The sequence below is a fragment of the Aquarana catesbeiana genome, linkage group LG13 (assembly GCF_042186555.1).
Source record: "Aquarana catesbeiana isolate 2022-GZ linkage group LG13, ASM4218655v1, whole genome shotgun sequence".
NCBI lineage: Eukaryota > Metazoa > Chordata > Amphibia > Anura > Ranidae > Aquarana > Aquarana catesbeiana.
In genome coordinates, this window is record NC_133336.1 from 80,908,592 (window position 1) to 80,929,567 (window position 20,976).

General features: G+C 43.4%; 1 protein-coding gene and 1 pseudogene across 9 annotated transcripts in view; one reads left to right on the forward strand and one right to left on the reverse strand.

The window, feature by feature from the left end:
- Positions 1–20,976, forward strand: part of DPF3 (double PHD fingers 3) — a 458,181-nt gene that overhangs the window by 332,498 nt on the left and 104,707 nt on the right. For 7 of the 9 annotated variants that reach the window (XM_073610451.1, XM_073610453.1, XM_073610448.1 and 4 more), the window contains one exon: positions 10,003–10,044. The exons of the other annotated variants lie outside the window; for them this stretch is intronic. In XM_073610451.1, the coding sequence (XP_073466552.1) occupies positions 10,003–10,044 (42 nt within the window). The remainder of the gene's footprint in view (positions 1–10,002; positions 10,045–20,976) is intronic. 9 annotated transcript variants of the gene reach the window in all.
- On the reverse strand, positions 4,978–5,096 carry LOC141120634 (5S ribosomal RNA; annotated as a pseudogene).

A 20,976-nucleotide genomic window follows, 5' to 3' on the forward strand; every position in this document is an offset into this window, starting at 1 on the left:
CTCCTAGGTAATGTATATTTTCTTTATTTAGCTATGGCTTTTTCCACTTGTACATTTGGTCGGCTATATCAAAGTGTGCTAGTAGCGTGTGGGTTTCCTTTTTTTTTAAATGTTTATGCATAAGTTTATGCATATGTTTGGTGCGGTCCAGTGCGATTCAACCCCCTTTCAAAATGAATGTTCTCAAATCGCACCTCACTGCATGCGAATTACACAGAAATGTGCAAGCGCGTCCCTGTGCGATTCCTGTTGTGAGTTGCAACTTAAAGAAAAAAAATAGGATTTTTTAGTACAGCTTACCTGTAAAATCCTTTTCTTGGGAGTACATCACGGGACACGGAGCTCTATCAATTACTTAGTGGGTTAGATAGTCACCATCAGGTGATTGGACACTAGCAAACCCTAATTACCAGGTGAGTTCCTCCCCTATATAACCCCTCCCATATGGAGAGTACCTCAGTTTTGTAGCAAAGCAATAAGTATCCCAACATATATATATACATAAATCCCGAAGAGGGGCAGGAGCTCTGTGTCCCATGATGTACTCCCAAGAAAAGGATTTTACAGGTAAGCTGCATTAAAAAATACTATTTTCTTGTTCATACATCATGGGACACAGAGCTCTATCAATTACTTAGTGGGATGTCCCAGAGCAATGCCCAAATTGAGGGGAGGGAAACACAGAACAAAAAGCAGACCACCATCAGACGTGAGGACCTATACTGCTGCCTGCAGCACACTGCGCCCGAAGGCGGTATCCTCATACCCTTTAACATCCACCCGAAAGAATTCGGTGAATGTATGGATGGAAGACCAAGTTGTAGCCTTGCAGATCTGAGCCAAGGAGGCCTGGTGAAGCACTGCCCATGAAGCACTTACTGCTCTAATCAAGTGCACTCTCAAATAAAAATAGAGAGATAGTGGATTTCGATGCTGCCTGCCCCTTTCTAGGACCTTCCAGCAGCACAAACAAAGCATCAGCTTTTCTTATCAAAGCAATCGCTTTCAGATAGACCTTGACTGCTCTTACTACATCAAGAGAGTGTAACAACCTTTGTTCCGCAGAATGCGGACCCGTACAAGGACGGTAGGACAACATCTTGGTTCAGATGAAATCCTGATACCACCTTAGGCAGCAAAAAGCTGTTAATTCTGATACCAGGGGATATGACAACTAGAAACTCGATCTTCTGGTCAAAAGAACCAAAAGAATATGGCGTATTGGTTCAGAAGGCTGTTTTTGTAAAAACAGACCCTTCAAATCCCACGGGCGCAAGGTAGACTTAACCGGCGGAATTAAACGTGACACCCCTTGGATAAAAAGCCTGGACTAAGGAATGAGAAGCGAGTGGCCTCTGAAAAAAAGAAATATTGATAAGGCCGAGAACTGACCCTTGATGTGCTCAAGGCCAGTTTCATTTATATCCCTAACTGTAGAAAGACGAGACTTCTGCCACTGGCATACCTTTGAGGATGCCAACCCCTGGATTCACGCCAGGAAATATACGCCTTCCAGGCTCTTTGATAGATGAGCCTGGAGGCCCCTAGCATTAACCATAGTAGAGAGAACTGGACCTGAAAGCCCATGACTTTTCAGGATGTAGGTATCAACAGTCAAACCATCCAATTTGGATTCCGTAATGAAGAATGGAATACTAGTCCCTGCGAGAGCAGGTCTGGGCGTAGGGGAAGAATCCACAGTCTTCCTACCGCCATCTTTACGATTCCTGTATACCAAGGCCTTCTGGGCCAGGTTGGAGCCACCAGAATAACCGGTCCCCGCCCCGATCCTGTGAAGAAAACGCGGAAGGAGCGGAACCGGAGAAAACACCTAGGTCAGAGAAAACTAATCCCAAGGAATAATCAATGTGTCTGTTACGCATGCTAGTGGACCCTTTGTTCTTGACAAAAAAAATCGTCTGGCTTCATGTTGAACCTGGAGGCTAGAAGATCTACATCCGGGGGAACCCCATTTCTGGCATATAGCCTGAAATATGGAGGGGTGTAGAGACCATTCTCCTGGACACAGCTGCTGGCGGTTTAGATAATCCATATAGAGAGAACAGTGCAGCGCTGGACAAATATAATGAGTGTAAAGTATTATGAAAATGGTGTTAAAAAATCAAATAAAGAATTGTAACAGTAGTAAATAACACCTAATAATAATGACTAGTGAAAAAAACATTCAATCAAAAGTAAAATAAATAATGAAAAAGCAAACACAGTGAATACAAATAAAAGTTCTGAATTATGATGTGAGTGAAGTCCAAAAATTATTCCATGTGGAGTTCTGGATCAGTAATCCACCGCCAGTGCTGCCCACCACCTGGTGATAAAGGAATGAAGCCTTACCAGAGAGCCAGCGACCGCCCTTACTCAGGGGGGTCAAAACAGGCTTAGTAGAGGGAGATGTAGGATGAACTTCGAGGGATGTCCCTTGAGAGGCTCTGTAGGGAATCTTGCCAACCTGCTTCCTGGGCGACTACTCAGTAACAGCAGAGCGCCAATTCGGAAGCAGACGGTGGTATGAGAGGCACCGGTAGAGTAGGAAGTATCTTTGGGACCACATCTTCCAAATTGGCGCTCTCAAGCCTCTCAAGGGACATCCCTTGAAGTTCATCCTACATATCCCTCTACTAAGCCTGTTTTGACCCCCCTGAGTAAGGGCGGTCGCTGGCTCTCTGGTAAGCCTTCATTGCTTTATCACCAGGTGGTGGGCAGCACTGGCGGTGGATTACTGATCCAGAACTCCACATGGAATAATTTTTGGACTTCACTTACATCATAATTCAGAACTTTTATTTGTATTCACTGTGTTTGCTTTTTCATTATTTATGGACTTTTGATTGAATGTTTTTTTCACTGGTCATTATTATTAGGTGTTATTTACTACTGTTACAATTCTTTATTTGATTTTTTAACACCATTTCATTAATACTTTTCACTCATGATATTTGTCCAGTGCTGCACTGTTCTCTCTATATCTATTTCTTTTGCCCTCTTATTGGGGTTATAGTGTCCAGCAGCAGGACCCCTTTCACGGTTACTTCATTATTAATTATTTTTCATATATACACTTTTTTTGGGCACCTAGCGCAATTATTTTTTCTTTATACTTTGGGTTTAGATAATCCGCCTGCCAAATTTCCATCCTTGGAATGAAGGCTGCAGATAGGCAAGGAACATGCCTCTCTGTCCAAACAAAAAATGGTTCACCTCCCTCTGGGCATTCGGACTCCTGGTGTCTGCTTGATTGATATAGGTCACTACTGTAGAATTGTCGGATTGTATCCGGACAGGACAGCCTTGTGACCTGTAAGTCCAGACCCTGAGGTCCAAACGTACTGAATCTCCAAAATATTGAAGGGCAGGAACCTTTCGGTTTGGACCACTTTCCTTGGAGCAAAAGCTCTTCTAGGACTGCACCCCAGCCTATAAAGCTGGTATCCATAGTTACCACTTTCCTGGTGACTGGAATGAAGGATTTTCCTGTAGACTTTTGGCTAGCAACCATCAACTGAGGCTCTTACGTACTTTTAATGTCAGGCGCCTGGGAAAAACTAAGGCTTTGATCCTCTTGCTCCAAGCAGACAGTATGCTGTTCAGTAATGGCGTTGAGTGAAAACTGGGCAAAAGAAACAGCCTTAAATGAGGCTACCATCTTCCCCAACAACCTCATACAAAGGCAAATGGAAGGTCTATCCCTTGCTTTGTCCACTTGGCCAAATCTTTATGGTCTTGGCCTTTGACTCAGTACCCTGCTTTGGGCTATGTCCCCAAATACTCTAGCCTCCATAGGGGCAATAAATACCTTGCTGGACACACTTAGGTCCAGCCATGCTACCGACTAATCTATCGGCAGCAGACTGCCTTGGTATGCCATTACAGCTGAGCCCTTTAGACCCACTAGAGGCAGGCCCTAGCAGTTTATAAAAAACTTGAGCGTGGTGGCAAGCCTACCAACCAGAAGAGGTGCTGTTTCCCTGTGAAATGCAGACAAGATCTAAAAACACATATGCAAACGATTCTCCATATGTGTAAGTGGCAAGAGTTAATGCCATATGCCTCGAAAGAAGCGTGCGTTCATGGAAGCATGAATTTTCTACAATATGTTTAAAATATAAAAAGTGTGCACTGTACACACGCATACCTATAGCACATGTGCTATGGAACGGGCACCTTGCAAGCAGGCATGCGTCTCTGAATGTGTAATGCAAAATTACACATCATGTATCCAGGCAGACTCATATTCCTATGTGAACATAAGGAATCCTGTATAATTAAGGAGGCTAAATTAACATGCCTCGTTATGCAACCATGCAAATTTAGGTGATCATGCAACCTTAGGCACCCCTGTGAGACCAAGGACTCTTGTGTGATCAAGCACCCCTGTGCGATCCAGCATCTTTATGCAATCAAGCATCTTTATGCAATTTTAAGCATTTCTGAAAAATATTAGCTTCTCCGCGTGACCAAGTATCCTTGAGTAATCAAGGACTCTTGTGATATCAAGCACCCCTGTGCGATCCAGCATCTTTATGCAATCAAGCATCTTATGTGATTTAGGCATTTCTGTGAAAAACAAGCCTTTCTGCGTGAGCAAGTATCCCTGGGCAAACAACGACTCTTGTGGGGGTCAAGCACTTTTGTGCGATCCCGTATCTTTATGCAAACAGGCATTTATGTGTTTTAAGGCAGTTATGCGATTTTAGGCATTCATGCGATTTTAGGCATTTCTGCGCAAATAAGCACTTAGCGACCAAGCATTCTCATGCAACTATTTAAGTTCACTATAAACAGAAAAAAACATGTATCTCTATGTGTATTACATGTTTTGCCACATGCATCTTGTACATTCCAATACTCTGGTATTTTTTGCAAATAAGTGGACTGATAAAAAGGAAGTTATCCTCCGCTGATGTGCGTTCCCGCACTCATGCGTTCAGCTGTTTGTGTTAGCAACAATGTGCACAAAACCGTGTACAGCACCTGGTATTCCCAGGTGGTCTCCCATCCAGGTACTAACCAGGCCCGACCCTGCTTACCCTCTGAGATCAGACGAGATTGGGCGCTTTCAGGGTGATGTGGCCGTAGGCATCACCGTAGAAAAAAAGTCCAAGTAGGAGATAGAGGCTTCGGCCGTCTAGGCTGAGAGTAAGTTATACGCAGCCTGAATCTCTCTAAAAGATTGCAGCTACAACTCCAGAGCTTGTGAGACCTCTGATACCTCCGCCTCGTCAGATTGCACCGGTTCCTTGTCCCCTGATGGTGATCTTTCATCATCAGATTGTTGAGCCTCTTGATTGAGGATTTAGGGCAGGGGAAGGGGAACTACCCCAATTTCTGCCCTCTTGTGAGGATGCTGCGATTAAGCAGCTAACTTCTCCTGTACACCACACACTGCAAATGCAAACAACCGTCTTTAAAAGACCTATGCAGGGCTGCAATGTTGGGAGAGGCTGCAAGCCTGACAGGGGCAATGGCTCATCCTGTGCGGCTGCCTCCAGTCTTTCAGGGGGAGGTAGAACCCTTAGATCTAAGTGGTGATTTCTTATTGGCTCTTTTACCTGCCCCTGAAGCCTTCTTACTGGAAGACATAGTCCTAAGCTGACAAAAGCAGAGGTACTAGTATAAATGCAATCACTGTTGTGCCTAGTCTTACAATATTATTATTAGCTTAGTCTGCACAACCTGATGCCAAGTAGGTGTCTTTGATATTCCTGGATCCGAACCCACCGAGATGTTTACTGCCCACAGCTCTGTGTCCCACCGCTTACAGGGCCCTGGCATCCTGGGCTTTTAAAAACAGCTGTCTCGCGCCTGCGCACTACTGCGCTGTGCATGCCGCTAGCAACCACGTCCCCCCTCCTTCCCCGCCGAATCCGCCGTAAAAGCGCGCCCCCTACACGTTTGTAGTTCCAACATGGCGGCGGCTGGAGGCAAGGGGGGGGGAGACAACCGAAGGACTACGTGGGACCCTCTAGACTTCGTGGGATCCCCCCCTTTCAGATCATGTGCCAGAGCCTGCAGCAGAGGAGGTGAGCAGCTTCACAGACCGGTTTCACTGAGCGTGTATCCTGGTGTATCCTGGAAGACATGTAAGTAAACACCAGGTATGTCTCTTACTCCCTCTAGTGGCGGAAAACAGGTAAGACAAGCAAACTACTCATAGAAGATAATGCATAAGGTGTATACTTAGGATTGTCTTCACTTACCTTATCCCCGCCGCAGGACTGCTGAGAACAGACAGATCTAACCTTCACCCATCACGGCGGGTAACGTTGTGCCAACCTTCAGGGTTCTGGGTTCCTACTTACAGGATCCTCTTCCCTGGACCTAGAATACTCTGCCAGAAACTTTTCGTGCAACTTTTAATTTGTGCCCCAAAGTGCTGGATCCCAGAGCCCAGTCCTCAAAGAGAGACATTACAGGCAAAACCTAATTTCTTCTTTCACGAGGCCTGGGTACCATCCATCTTAGGCGTTTTTATTGGCCTGAAGCATGGATCCAGTTGTATAGCTCCTAGGCCCACGCAGAGACTGTCAAACAGAGCTTTCTTCTTAGCACATCTTTAATGTGACCAACCACCTTAGACACTGGCGAAAACACTGAGGTACTCTCCAGGGGTTATATAGGGGAGGAACTTGCCTTGTAATTAGGGTTTTCCAGCGTCCAATCACCTGATGGTGACTGTCTAACACACTAAGTAATTGATAGAGCTCTGTGTCCTGTGATGTATTAACAAGAAAATAAGTTTTGTCTTAAGGATCGAATATGGGAGGGTAATAACCCGTCAGATTTTTTTTTTTTTCCCCACGATTCACTATCGCTCAATTCTGCAAGTGTTCTAATTTACTATCGCTGTTTTCTAGCTGATCTAAAGCCACTTTTGACATAAAGGGACACTTTTTGGTTGCTATGGACAATCTCCAGTTTCCAGGCAGAAAGAACAGTATATATCATATAAAACTGCATGCAGGGCATGGGCCAAAGCACTGGGGACAAAAGGGAAGTGAAATGATTTCATACAGTACTGTAATCTGTAAGATTACAGTACTGTATGTGTTATGATTTTTACAATTTTTTGAATTTGCCGCCAGGCTCCGCCCCGTGTGTCGCGCCTCTCGCAGGGAACGGAGCCTGGCACAGAGAGGCTTCGGAGGAGACAGAGCCCACGGACACTGCGGGGGACATCACAGGATCCTGGGGACAAGGTAAGTAACGCCGCACCAGGATCCTGCAATGTAATCCCTAGTGTGGCTCGGGGTTACCGCTAATGGGTCTGAAATTTAACTTCGAGCCACACTCGGGATTACCATCAGGGAGGCTACGGATTGTGTATGGGAGGGTAATAACCCGACAGGTTTGGGGGGGTTGGCCATCTGTATCTCATTGAGGAGCTTTCCCTTCACTTTCTGACCTGTAGCCAAAACTGAAAGTGAGAGAAAATCCCTCTGAAGTTAGGAAATCCCTAGTTGTCACCAGAACTAGTGTCCCCATTGGAAAATGTCCCCTTTATTCCTGTTATGGTAACAACCCAAAATTTGGGATTTTGCTTTTACTCTTGATGATGATAGTAACATAACAAATAAGACAAATGGGGTTAATCTCCTCTAATGGGGGCACAGACAGCAACAGGTATTTAAACATTCTTCATACTACCCAAATCTAAAAACAAAGTTTTGGCTTTATTCATACTTCCATTTCAGGTTTATGTAATCGACTGCAGCAGGAATTAACAGGGCTCTTTAAATGATCAGTGAGAGTGTCTCCTTCCTGAAGCCTGTGCGGGGAAGGGTATTTGTATGATAACCAGTAATTTTTAGATTTTACCATGCACAAGAGGTATGTAGCAGAATGCTTAATGCTTTTTGGAGGCAGGGCCATGCCTCCTTCAAAAGCCTCTGATGGAGGCATGGCCCTGTCTCCGAAACGCATTCCTACTGGCCGATTTTTACAGTAGGCGGAACAAGGCTTTGACAGCTCTCCCTTGCCCCGTCACAGAGCTTTTCAGCTGGCATCTCCCCAATCTCACTTTGGCAGCATTGGAGACTTACACACATGGCATACGCTGCCGGTTCCACGGGCTCCTTTGGATTGATATTGTCATCCTGATCTCACTTTGGCACAGTGGAGACTCACATACGCTGTACCTGCCGCTGGTTCCACGGGTTCCCGCAGACTGTTATTGTCACCCTGACAAGCCTGCTATACTTCACACAATGTGAGAGTGTATTTTATGCTTGTTTATCTACTTATTTATGAATAAAACATTACTGCACCAAAGGTGGCTTGGAGCTTCTCTCTCCCCCTCCCCATTTTGTTTTTACAGCTATCGGGTCCCCAGCCCACCACCAGAAGCAGTCGTTTTTGAACTTTTCATGTATTTACAGGTGACCCCTGATTATACTATTGGGACTATCTTTTCCAATAACTGACTTATAATGGACTGATCTCATTTTTAAATAGTTAGGATTTGATGTAGACACTGCCTATAGCTGGCAGATTGCAGCGCTAGGTTACACACTCACGTGTGTGTTTTTTCCTTTTGCTTTACTGTTAAAACAAACCTACCATAAACATTATAGACCAGTGATGGCGAACCTTGGCACCCCAGATGTTTTGGAACTACATTTCCCATGATGCTCATGCACTCTGCAGTGTTGTTGAGCATCATGGGAAATGTAGTTCCAAAACATCTGGGGTGCCAAGGTTCGCCATCACTGTTATAGACTGATCATTTCTTTGCGGGCAAACGTACAAAATCAGAAGGGGATCAAATACTTTTTTCCATGACTGTATCAACTGATGTTGAAAACCTCCTGCTCAATCATGTATACATTCTACATTTTAGCAGTCATTCAAAGAGGAATAAAAAGGGGAACAAGAGGGGTGAAGAGGCCTTGAAAAAAAAATCAAAACTGGAGCAGACAGAATCTGGAGCAGCTGTGCAGGGCAGCCAATCTCTATCTTCAAACACCTGTGTGGTTTTCTGCACAGATGTCAATGGAAATCACACCCCGAAATCGCCAAAAGTAGTACAGAAACTACTTTTGGGAATAGGTGCGGCGTCGCACCGATTCAGGCTCTGCCATTGCCACCGATTTAGCATGTGATTTGACATGTCAAATCGCATCAGAGTGAACCAGGGATGAATAAGGGTTTGAAATGTTTTTTTTTCCCTGCCTTAGAGAGGACTCAGCTATAAATAAGCACCTGCCTTGACTGTGTGAAACGCGTTAGTGGTTTATCCTTGCTGTATGGATTCATATTAATAAAGAAATCGTTTATCATTGGAGTGCGGCCATCCAGACTTTTTGTTCATTTCTTGCCTGGGAGAGGACTCCTCATTTCTGATATTTGTTGAAGTTGTCCTGTTCACCAAGAGCAGTGGTGTATCCAATGCCTGTGTTTATGTCAAATGTTTCTTTATTTGCTGTTTCAGTGGGCAGCCATTGAAGGGAAAGACTAAGCTTGGCCTGACTTTTGCATGCAATGTTTGAGTCTGTGCATATTAACACAATGGCCAACAAAGACCAAAGTGTGTACTAAGTTTTTTTTTAGTTCAGTGTACTCTTTCAAACAGGGCAGTTGCAGTGCTGCAGAAAGCCTGCCTAGTGCTCCCTTCTGGTGCACATGTAAACATGCCTTACCTCAATAAAAGCTGCAAATGGGCAGTCAGATTAAATTATTGACATACATTTTACTTTTATGAAAACCTGCTTCAGATAATAAAGTGATGTTAGTGATGCCATAACAACAAATAATTGAATTCCATGGTGCACCCTGTGGCTAAAGCAAAAAGTAATGAGTATTTGTTTTTAGTTTTGGAATTAGTTTCAGGACCCAGAAATGCTATGCACAGCTTACTACAAACTTCCATGCAAACTCACCCTAATATATAGCTGATCTTGCACTTCCGCCATTTCCATTCCCTATATGCCTTGGTATGCAGCAAGGTTTACTCTTCGTTCTGTTTTTCTCTCTCTCTCTCTGTTGCAGATAGTTACAAACAAAAGCATAATCCAAAAACAGCCGACAAAGGTACTTAAATGTTATTACCTTTCACCTTACCTGTACAATATGTTAAAAGTACACGAAAGATGAATAGGATCAGGCTGTACCTATTTGACTCATGGGGGTTGATTTACTAAAACTGGAGTGCAAAATCTGGTGCAGCTGTGCATGGTAGCCAACGGGCTTCTAAATTCAGCTTTGACAATAAAACCTGGAAGCCAATCGGTTTCAGTGCAGACCTTCACCAGATTTTGCACTCTCCAGTTTTAGCAAATCAACCCCACGCTGTTCTCTTTTCAAATGACAGTTTGGCTGATGACTATAAGTGAACATTATACATATGAATTGCCCAAAATGTTATGTCAGTCTAGCTAAAATTATATTATGCTTGTGACAGTTTAAATGCACAAAAAAATGTAATGTTATACCAGATATTGCACATTTATCTCTGTTTATGGGTTTGCTAAATGTAAAAGATTCAAATACATTTTGAGTATTCCTTATTTAATTTTTGTTGAAAAATTATTTCTTGTATTCACATGTATTGGCATTGCTGAAAGTCTAGGTAAACTGTTTATATTACTAGAGCACCTAGATATGATTGTGCTAGTCCACAAATCAGTCTGATCTTGATCTTGGACATCTGTGTGGTATATGATAGACTGATTGGGTCAGTTTGCATAGATCCAATTGTATTACATATCACTTTGTAATGTATGCTTACATTCATAAAAGTGGAACTTCACTCTCTCAATCAGCATTGATTATTTTTAATCCTAATAGATAGAATAAATAGATAAGAACAGATATCATATTTACTTGCGTTAAAGTTTTTTAGTATGTTTCCTTAGTTACTATCTGGTTTCAAGGTCTAGGCAAATTATATCATACATCCCAGGAGTCTCCTGGAGGGGACGAGGGGTGTTCTCAGCTAAACACGCCCTCCTGCTTGTATGCCTAAACTAAAGGCAGATGAATTCCAGGGAGTAAATGCTACATGAATCACCTGCTCTTACTCAAGATGGCCACAACCAGAAATGCTAGGGGGATGTTTTTCAAAGGGATCTCAACAAAATAAACAACGTGGAGTCATTGGGGGGGGGGGGGGTGCTTTGAATATTAAAAGTGAAGTAAATAGCATTTTTGCTTTGTGGTGCTCAGATACAGTATAATACCTCTTATATTTTATCACAGGTAAGCTTATCATGCTTATCTGTACAGTACACTGTATAAGGGCCTATACGGAGTGAAACATTAACCAAAATTGTAAACCCTATGCGTAATAAAAAGGTAAACCTTGCAAACTGGCAGTAAAAGTAAAGTAAAATTTCTGGCACCTGTAGAAGTTTCTGTACATACATTATTTATTTTACAAAATCTTTTGGACCCCCCAGTACTTAGGTACACTATGGCACAAATGCACAAGCAAAGTTACTCAAGTCTGTGCTGCCTCATGTCCATTATTATGATGGTCAGCCTGAACAATCGGCCTGATCAATAGTGGGACTAAGCACTGCCTACTTTCAACTGAAGTTGGTATCTGTGTAAAATGCTGATGTTACCTTTTTACAAGATGAAATAAAAATTTATATACTGTATATACAGCACTGTGCAAAGGTTTAAAGCAGGTGTGAAGAAATGCTATAAAGTAAGAATGCTTTCAAAAATATATATTTTATGAATTTGCAAAATGCAAAGTGAGCGAACAGAAGACAAATCTAAATCAAATCAATATTTGATACCCAGGGGGCCCGTGTGCAAGATAAAAAGTGGGCCTTAGTCATTGATACATGAATGATTTGCCCTGTTGGGGGGGGGGGGGCGGGGGCTTGTCTAAACAGACCCCTGACATCTCCCCTTTGAGACAGAGAAAGGGACTGAGGACAAAGATTCCCCAGTCCCTTTCTCAGCATTGAGATGAATGGGCAGGTGACAGAGGCTCATGCCCATTCGTAAACTGAAGCAGAGTAAACACAAGTTACTCTGCTCAGTTATCACAGGACACACAAGTGATTGGTAGCACTGTGTCCAATTCAGAAAAACAAGGGGCCGGTAAATCACATATTTACCAACCTCTTCCTCCGCTCTCAATCCTGTCACATCCCCCCCAACAAAAGCTGGTGGGAGAGGAGGGATGCCTCCCCTCTGTGGGGGGACGGAGGGCGGAGGAGGAGCACAGAGGGGGGTAGAGGAGGAGGACACAGAGGGGAGCCGGAGCACAGAGAAGGAGGACACAGAGGGCCGCCGGAGCCCAGAGGAGGAAGAGGACATGGAGAGGTGCCGGAGAGAGGAGGACATGGAGGGGCACCGGAGGATGACACAGAGGAGCGCTGGAGCCCGGAGGTGGAGCACAGTCGGGATGATCGGTGCAGTGGAAGGAACAGCTGCAAGCACCAATCTCCCTGTATGGCATTTCAGCTGGCAGCCGCAGGAGGGAGAAGTGGCTGTCAACTGCTTCATTGAAGGCTATACAGGGAGATCGGTGCTTGCAACTGTTACACCCCCCTCGGGGCCCGTGTGCAATGAACACCCTGCACCCATGGATGATACGCCACTGTGACTGCCCTTTGGCTTCGAATCAGCATCAATACTTAAGCCCACTACACACTGCTAGTGTGTAGCCTGCTGGTTTGAACGGAAAAAAACTGACAGCTCAGATCTTACCTGCGGTACTAACAATCCAATGTTAGTACAGTGATCTCCTGAGCTGCTCTATTGTGTTCTGACAGGGGGACGCCTCCCCCCCGCCAGAACACTCCGGTCTGCGATCTCAGCCATTGGCTGAGAGCGCTGATTGGCAGACTTTTTTTTGCCTATGCCCCTTTGCTCCCTTTCGGTAATGCCCCAATACATCCAGCTTCTGTCGGACCGGCTGCAGTACACATGGGCTGAATGTTGGCCAGTTTCTATTGAGCCGGCCGATGCCATCCAACATTTGCCCCGTGTACGGGGCTTTACACTTGCACACAGTAGGATTTTGTAGGATTAGAGGCAGGTGTATTGATTAGCCAATTATACCAAGCAGGTGCTAATAATTATCAATTTCATATGAAGATTGAAACAGTCATTAACTGAAACAGCTGTGTTGGAAGCTTAAAACTGGGTGAGAAAAAGCCAAACTCTGCTACGAAGGTGAGGTTGTGGAATACAGTTATATGTCACAGGTCATACACCATGATAAGACTGAGCACAGCAACAAGATACAAGGTAGTTATGCTACATCAGCAAAGATTTCAAAGCAGACTGGAGTTTCAAGATGTGCTGTTGAAGCTCTTTTGAAGAAGCACAAAAGAAACCGGCAACGTTGAGGACCGTAGACACAGTGGTGGACCAAGAAACTTAGGCTCAGTTTACACCTAAACTGGCTGCGGATCGCACGAGTCCCTGTTCTAAGTTTTAGCCATGAATCAGGGCAGAATCTCGGCCCTAAACATGGAGCCAAAGACGCACATCGTTTCTGTGCAGTGTGCTCCGCAGCCGTCTGGAGATATGTGAACCAGCTCCATAGAGAGCCGGTCACATTCTCCTGCAATGTGAATTGAATGCGGGGACATTGGAGATTTTGACATTGGAAGATGTCAAGCAGTGCCATCAGCAGCACAGAACTGGTGGAAACCAGAGGGTCCCAGGTACACCCATCTACTGTCCAGAGAAGTCTGGCCAGAAGTGGCCTTCAAGGAAGAATTGCGTCCAAAAAGCAATACTTCAGACATAGAAACAAGGCTAAGCAACTTAACTATACATGAAAACATAGGAACTGGGGTGCAGAAAATGGTCAGCAGGTGCTCTGGACTGATGAGTCAAGATATGAAATAATTAGTTGTAGCAGGAGGCAATTTGTTCGCCAAAAGGCTGGAGAGCATTACAATAATGTGTGTCTGCAGGCCACAGCGAAGCATGGTGGAGGTTCCTTGCAAATTGGGGGCTGCATTTCTGCAAACGAAGTTGGAGATTTGGTCAGGAGCAATGGTGTCCTCAATGCGGAGGTGTGTGACTGAACCCAAATGCATTCAGCAGCAGGACAACGACCCCAAACATACAGTAAATGTCCTTAAGAATTATCTTCAGTGTAAAGAAAAACACGGAGACCTTAAAGTGATGGTTTGGCCCCCACAGAGCCCTGACCTCAACATTATCGAGTCTGTCTGGGATTACATAAAGTGGCAGCAGGATTTGAGACAGCCTACATCCACAGAAGATCTGTAGTTAGTTCTCAAAGATGTTTGAAACAACCTACCTGCCGACTTCCTTAAAAAAATGTATGCCATTTGGAAGGAAAAGGGTGGTCACGCCAGATATTGATTTGGATTCCTCTTCTGTTCATTTACTTTCTATTTTCTTAATTGTTAAAAATAAACTATTAACACTTCTATTTCTGAAAGCATTCTTAATTTACAGCATTTTTCACACCTGCCTAAAACTTTTGCACAGTAGTGTATACGAGGTGTGTCTATTAAATAACCAGACTGATTAAATAACTCACCTTTATTTATATGCATTACATATTTAAATACTTGTCCCCTTCAACATATTCCCCATTTGCACTAATACATTGCTGCAGTCTTGTTTTCCACTGTTTGAAGGCATGGAGAAAATCAATGTTTGTCAGTTGTTTCAACACATCCGCCATTTTCTTTTTTACAGCATCAACTGACTCAAAACGTGTCCCTTTAAGCACAGATTTAACTTTTGGGAAAAGATAAAAGTCGCATGGTGCTAAATTGGGCAAATATGGAGCATGTTCAAGTGTAGTAATGTGCTTGTCGATCAAAAACTGCTTCACAGAAAGTGCTGTGTGAGCAGGCGCATTTTCCGGGTGAAGAATGAAACCATTTTCCCACAGTTGTGGACGTTTTTTTCTGACTCTTAGCTTTATCAAAACTTCCTTAAAATTATGCTGGTTAATAACGCTGCCTTCTGGAACCCATTCTTTCAAAATTACACCCTTGATATCGAAAAACACAAGGAGCATGGCTCAGCTATCATTCGAACACTGTCGGCGGTCTTTTCAAACAAACAATCTGACTGATTTTTTTCTACATTTTCTTTGGTTCTTGAAGTGCAAGGTCGTCCAGGGCATTCATCATCCTCGACATTCTTACTACCTTTGCTGAATCTTTTGTGACACTCAAACACACACGCACGAGACAGGTCATCATCCCCATAAGCTGTAGTAAGCATTTGAAAACATTCTGTTGGTGTTTTGTGCAATTTTACAAAAAATTTTAAATTGACACGTTCAACTTTTAAAAACGTAGCATTTTTCCGTCACACTACAGAACACACAACCAAACTAAATGGCGACTCACAATCAACTAAACATCGGAGTGTTGTGGCTTGTTATGCATGTTCAAACGTGTTCAAGGTCACCACGCATGCAGTTATAATAGGTTCTGACTGCTTTGTTTACTAGGTGGAATCACAGTCTCGTTATTTAATAGACATACCTCGTATATATATATATATATATATATATATATATTCAGTATATATATATATATATATATATATATACATACATATATACACACACACACACACACACACACTAATCAGCCATAACTTTATGCCCCCTAAACATTGAATAGGTCTCCCTTTTGCCACCAAAATAGCCAAGACCCATCAAGGCATGGACTCCACTAGGACTCTCTGAAGGTATTCTGTGGTATCTGGCATCAAGCCATCAGAAGCAGATCCTTTTAAGTCCTGTAAGAGATCGGGCCTCCATGGTTCAGACTTGTTTTTCTAGCATATCCAACAGTTACCCATCTGGATTGAGATCTGGAGAATTTGGAGGCCAAGTCAACACCTCACACTCGTGTTCCTCAGACCATTCTTGAACTATTTTTGCATTGTGGAAAGGTGCATTATCCTACTACAAGAGCCCACTGCCATCAGGGAATCTTGTTTCCATGGAGGGGTGTACTTAGTCAGCAACAATGTTAAGTAGGTGGTATGTGTCAAAGTAACATCCACATTAATGGCAGGACCCAAGGTTTCCCAGCAGAACATATTGTGATATGATATTGTCTCTACCAGTTTTCCCTCTTCCCATCTCTTCCCCAGGTAAACAGAACGCACACAAACCCCCATCCACATGATGTAAAAGAACATGTGATTCATCTTCTTCCATTGCTTTCACCTTCTTCCATTGCTCTGTGGTCTAGTTCTGATGCTTACATGCCCTTTGTAGATGTTTTTGGATGTGGACATGGGTGTCAGAAACCATGAACCAGACCAAGACAGAAGTACAGTAAAATTAAACTTGTTTATAAATAAAAAGGTAAATAGAGTAAGCGTAGTAAAAGCATAGCCAGAGTTCAGTAACCGGATCGGGTAGCCAGCCAAGCCAGAGTTCAGTAACCAGATCGGGTAATCAGCCAAGCCAGAGTTCAGTAACCAGATCGGGTAATCAGCCAAGCCAGAAGTCATGGATCCAAGTAGAGGAACAGGAAGCAGGATAAGGAGCCAAAAGGGATGTCAGCAAAGCCAGTCTTTAAACAGGAACGCAGGAGATGGTTTCTTGTGATGTGACCAAGGCGAAGGCAGGAATGAAGTGAGCAGGAGATCTTTAAGTAGGCGGGACTGATGAGCAGATCCACAACAGCTGGTTAACTGTGGAGAGAGATGAGAGCTGGCAATTAGCCGACAGCTGAGAGGCCAGCTCAGAGAAGGAAGGGCTGAGCCAGCCCTGACAATGGGTCAGCATGGGCACTCTGTCCAGTCTGTGGCTACACAGCCCCATACACACACAAAAAAAAAAACTGTATTCCGACACCTTTCTGTTGGAGCCAACATTAACTTTTTCAGCAACTTGAGCTACAGTTGCTTTTCTATTGAACCAGATTACATGGGTCAGCCTTCCTTCCAGATGTGCGTCAGTGAGCTTTGGCTGCCCATGACAATGTCTCTGGTCTGCCGGGTTTCCTTCCTTAGACCACTTTTGGTAGGTCCTGACCACTGCAGACCTGGAACATCCCACAAGAGCTGCGGTTTTGGAGTTACTCTGACCTAGTCATCCAGCCATTACAATTAGGTCCTTGTCAAAGCTGCGCAAATCTTTATGCTTGCCCAATTTTATTTATGCTTTCAACACATCCACTTCAGGGACAACATATCACTTCTGCTTAATATATCTCACCCACTTTCATAGTTACATAGTTAGTCAGGTTGAAAAAAGACACAAGTCCATCCAGTTCAACCATAAAAAAAAAAAAAAATATCGTACAATCCAATAGACCCAATTCTATACCCACAGTTGATCCAGAGGAAGGCAAAAAACCCCAGCAAAGCATGCTCCAATTTGCTACAGCAGGGGAAAAAATTCCTTCCTGATCCCCCAAGAGGCAATCGGATTTTCCCTGGATAAATTTTACCTATAAATGTTAGTACCCAGTTATATTATGTACATTTAGGAAAGAATCCAGGTCTTTCTTAAAGCAATCTACTGAGCTGGCCAGAACCACCTCTGGCGGGAGTCTATTCCACATTTTCACAGCTCTTACTGTGAAGAAACCTTTCCGTATTTGGAGATGAAATCTCTTTTCCTGCAGTCGTAAAGAGTGCCCCCTTGTCCTCTGTGTTGACCGTAAAGTGAATAACTCAACACCAAGGTCCCTATATGGACCCCTTATATATTTGAACATGTTGATCATGTCCCCCCTTATTTTCCTCTTCTCAAGAGTGAATAAATTCAGTTCCTCTAATCTTTCCTCATATTCTGTCTAAATATTTCTGGACCATATCACTTTTGAGCCATTGTGGATCATTCGGGGCTGTGTCAATACCACCCCCATTATGGACATGAGCTCCCCCATGCTCTTTTGTATACACAGAGCTGAAGAAAGTATTTAATAAATTAGCCTTCTCCTTGTCCCCAGTCACCCACTCTAGATTATTTTGTAAAGGGCCTACATGCTCAGACCTGACCTTTTTACTATTAATATATTTGAAGAATTTTTTGGAGTTTGTCCTACTATTTTTTGCGATCTGTCGTTCATTTTGAATTTTTGCATCCTTGATTTCCTTTTTACATATTCTGTTAAATTCTTTGTAACATTTAAATGACACTAGTGTTCTTTCATTTTTATATTTTTTAAAAGCTCTTTTCTTATTGTTTATAGCTTTTCTAACTTTGACCGTGAGCCACATAGGTTTTATTTTTAGCCTTTTAAACGTATTGCCCATGGGAATATACTTTGCAGTAAGGTCCCAAACAGTCTTTTTGAAGAATTCCCATTTCTGTTCTGTGTTTATCGATGCCAATATTCCCTCCCAGTCTAAATCCTGGAGAGCAGCCCTCATCCTTGGAAAATTTGCTCTCTTGAAGTTAAGTGTTTTTATCTTTCCCGTATGTATCTCTTGTTTACAGCATCAACATCAAATGAAATCATGTTATGATCACTGCTACCCAGGTGTTCCTTTATCTGAACATTAGTAATAAGCTCTGCATGGTTTGAGATTGCCAGGTCCAACAGAGCTTCATTCCTAGTTGGGGCCTCAATAAACTGGACTATAAAATTGTCCTGTACTAGGTTTATAAATTTTTGCCCTTTAACTGTCCCAGCAGTGCCATTACTCCAGTCAATTTCTGGGTAGTTAAAATCCCCCATTATTATCACCGTCCCAGCCCTTGCAGCCCTTTCCATCTATGCAAGGAGCTGAGTCTCCACCTCCTCGTTAACGTTGGGTGGTCTGTAATAAACTCCAATGATTAACTTTGAACTACGCACATCTATATGCAGTTCCACCCATAATGCTTCAGACTCATCACACTCTCCATCAATCAGGTCCTCTTTCACACTTGCTTTGAGATCACTTCTCACATAGAGACAGACCCTGCCACCTTTCCTTTTTACCCTGTCTCTCCGAAAGAGTGCATAGCCAGGAATATTAATAGCCCAGTCATGTGAGGATTGAAGCCAAGTTTCAGCAATACCGATTACATCATATTTCACTTCGTGCACCAGAGCTTCCAACTCACCTATTTTGCTTGGCAGACTTCTGGCATTGGTGAACAAACACTTTAATGCATTATTACATTTTGCTCTGGTGTTTTTCATATAATTTTTAGTAGTACAAATGGCACTACAGTTTCCAATGGCTGTTTGCAACATGGGAAATTTCTTGTCACTTGCCATAACCCTCCCCCATCTATCCCCATTCCACCCTCCATTAATGTCTGGCCCCTAACTGACCTGTCTTCTTGATGTAATTCTAGTTCACCCTCCCCCCTCAATCCTAGTTTAAATACTCCTCCAGCCTTCCCCTAAACCTCTCCCCCAGCACAGCAGACCCCCTTCCATTCAAGTGCCAACCGTCTTTAGCATATGGGTTGCACCCCAATGAAAAGTCAGCCCAGTGCTCTAGAAACCCAAATCCCTCCTCTCTACACCAGGTCTTTAGCCATGCATTCAGCTCTCTAATCACCCACTGCCTTTCCTGTGTTGCGCATGGCACAGGCAATATTTCAGATGCCATTGTAACAAGATAATCAAGGTTATTCACTTTACCTGGCAGTGGTCACATAGTTTTGGCTGATCAGTGTGAATAAATTAATATAGTACAGGTTTGATTACATTAACCACTTGTCATCCGCCTTCCACATATATACTACGACAAGGTGGCTCGGCGGTGAAAATTGATGTACCTGTATGTCAGTCTAGTATTTGAAGAAACTACAGGCTGGACTCTTTTTATACCCCCTCTACCATTATAAGAAGATGATCTGCAGGTGAACCAATATCCCTGCCGCTCCATAAAGCTACAGTATTTTTCAATATATTGCAGCATTCAGATGCCTTGCTAAATTAGAACTAAAAAGGCAAAAAACATATATTTCCACTTTGAATAGATTAAGGGAGGGTTATAACTCCTGTCAATTTCCCACTGGGGACATGTCACTTCCCTTCTTGTCTCATAACCAAAACAGGTGGAGAGAAGAAATCTCTCCAAAGTGAGGGAATCCCTGGCTGTCAGCAGAACTAGTGTCCCAAGTGGAAGAATTCTCTTTTATCCTTGTTCTGCTGACAACCCAAAATTTTGATTTTCTTTTACGTTCACTCAGTCTTACTGGTAAAAAGGACAAACAGACAGGGTAAATCTCCCTAACAGGGGACAGCAATAAACTGACAGGTGTTCTAATCCCTCTCCACACTATCCAAAATTTTGACGTACCTGTAAAGTTTTGGAGTACAGTACAGGACACACAAATCAATTAAAAGACCATGGGTTTTAAGCCGCTACCTTGAAGTGAATGGACACTGACAAAAGCTTTGCTGCATCCACATCCAGTGTACCCATATAACACCACCCACTCCATGAGGCTCTACAGTTTTATCAGGCAACGAAGAGGTCACAGCGAAAAGAGGGCAGGGACCTGTGTCTTGTACTGTACTCCAATATACAGAATTTACAGGTTTGACAAAATTTCTTTTATGTGTATCATACAGCACAGAACATAGGAATTGATTCATAGACTGTGATGCCCCTAAGCAATGATAGAAGGGTTGTCAACAAAACAGCCTAACAGTATCAGAAGGATTCACAGGAAGACAAACCGAGACAGTAGACCCAAACAAAGTGTCAATAGTGGAAACGCCTCACTGCCGGAACAAGCCACGTCAGAGGTTAAACAGCTACATAATAAAAGTACAGTGGGAGTGGGAACCAATATGTGTCGAGGCTTCGCTCAAGAAGCAGCATAGACTTTAGAACTGCAGAAGCCCCAGATCCCCACCTTTACAGCAGGAAGGAGGAAGCCCCAGGGGGAGACCTCCATGAATGGAACTAGGTAAAAGGAGGCATGGCAAATAGCCATAGATGTACTGCCTGACCGCTAACCACCGGGTGGTCATACAAGGGCTTGCCATGCCGTGCAGCAGGAATAAGTAGGTAAGTGTGACGGACCCCCATACTCAAGATGAGTCTATCCGCCATAAATGCTTCCTCTGTCCGGTA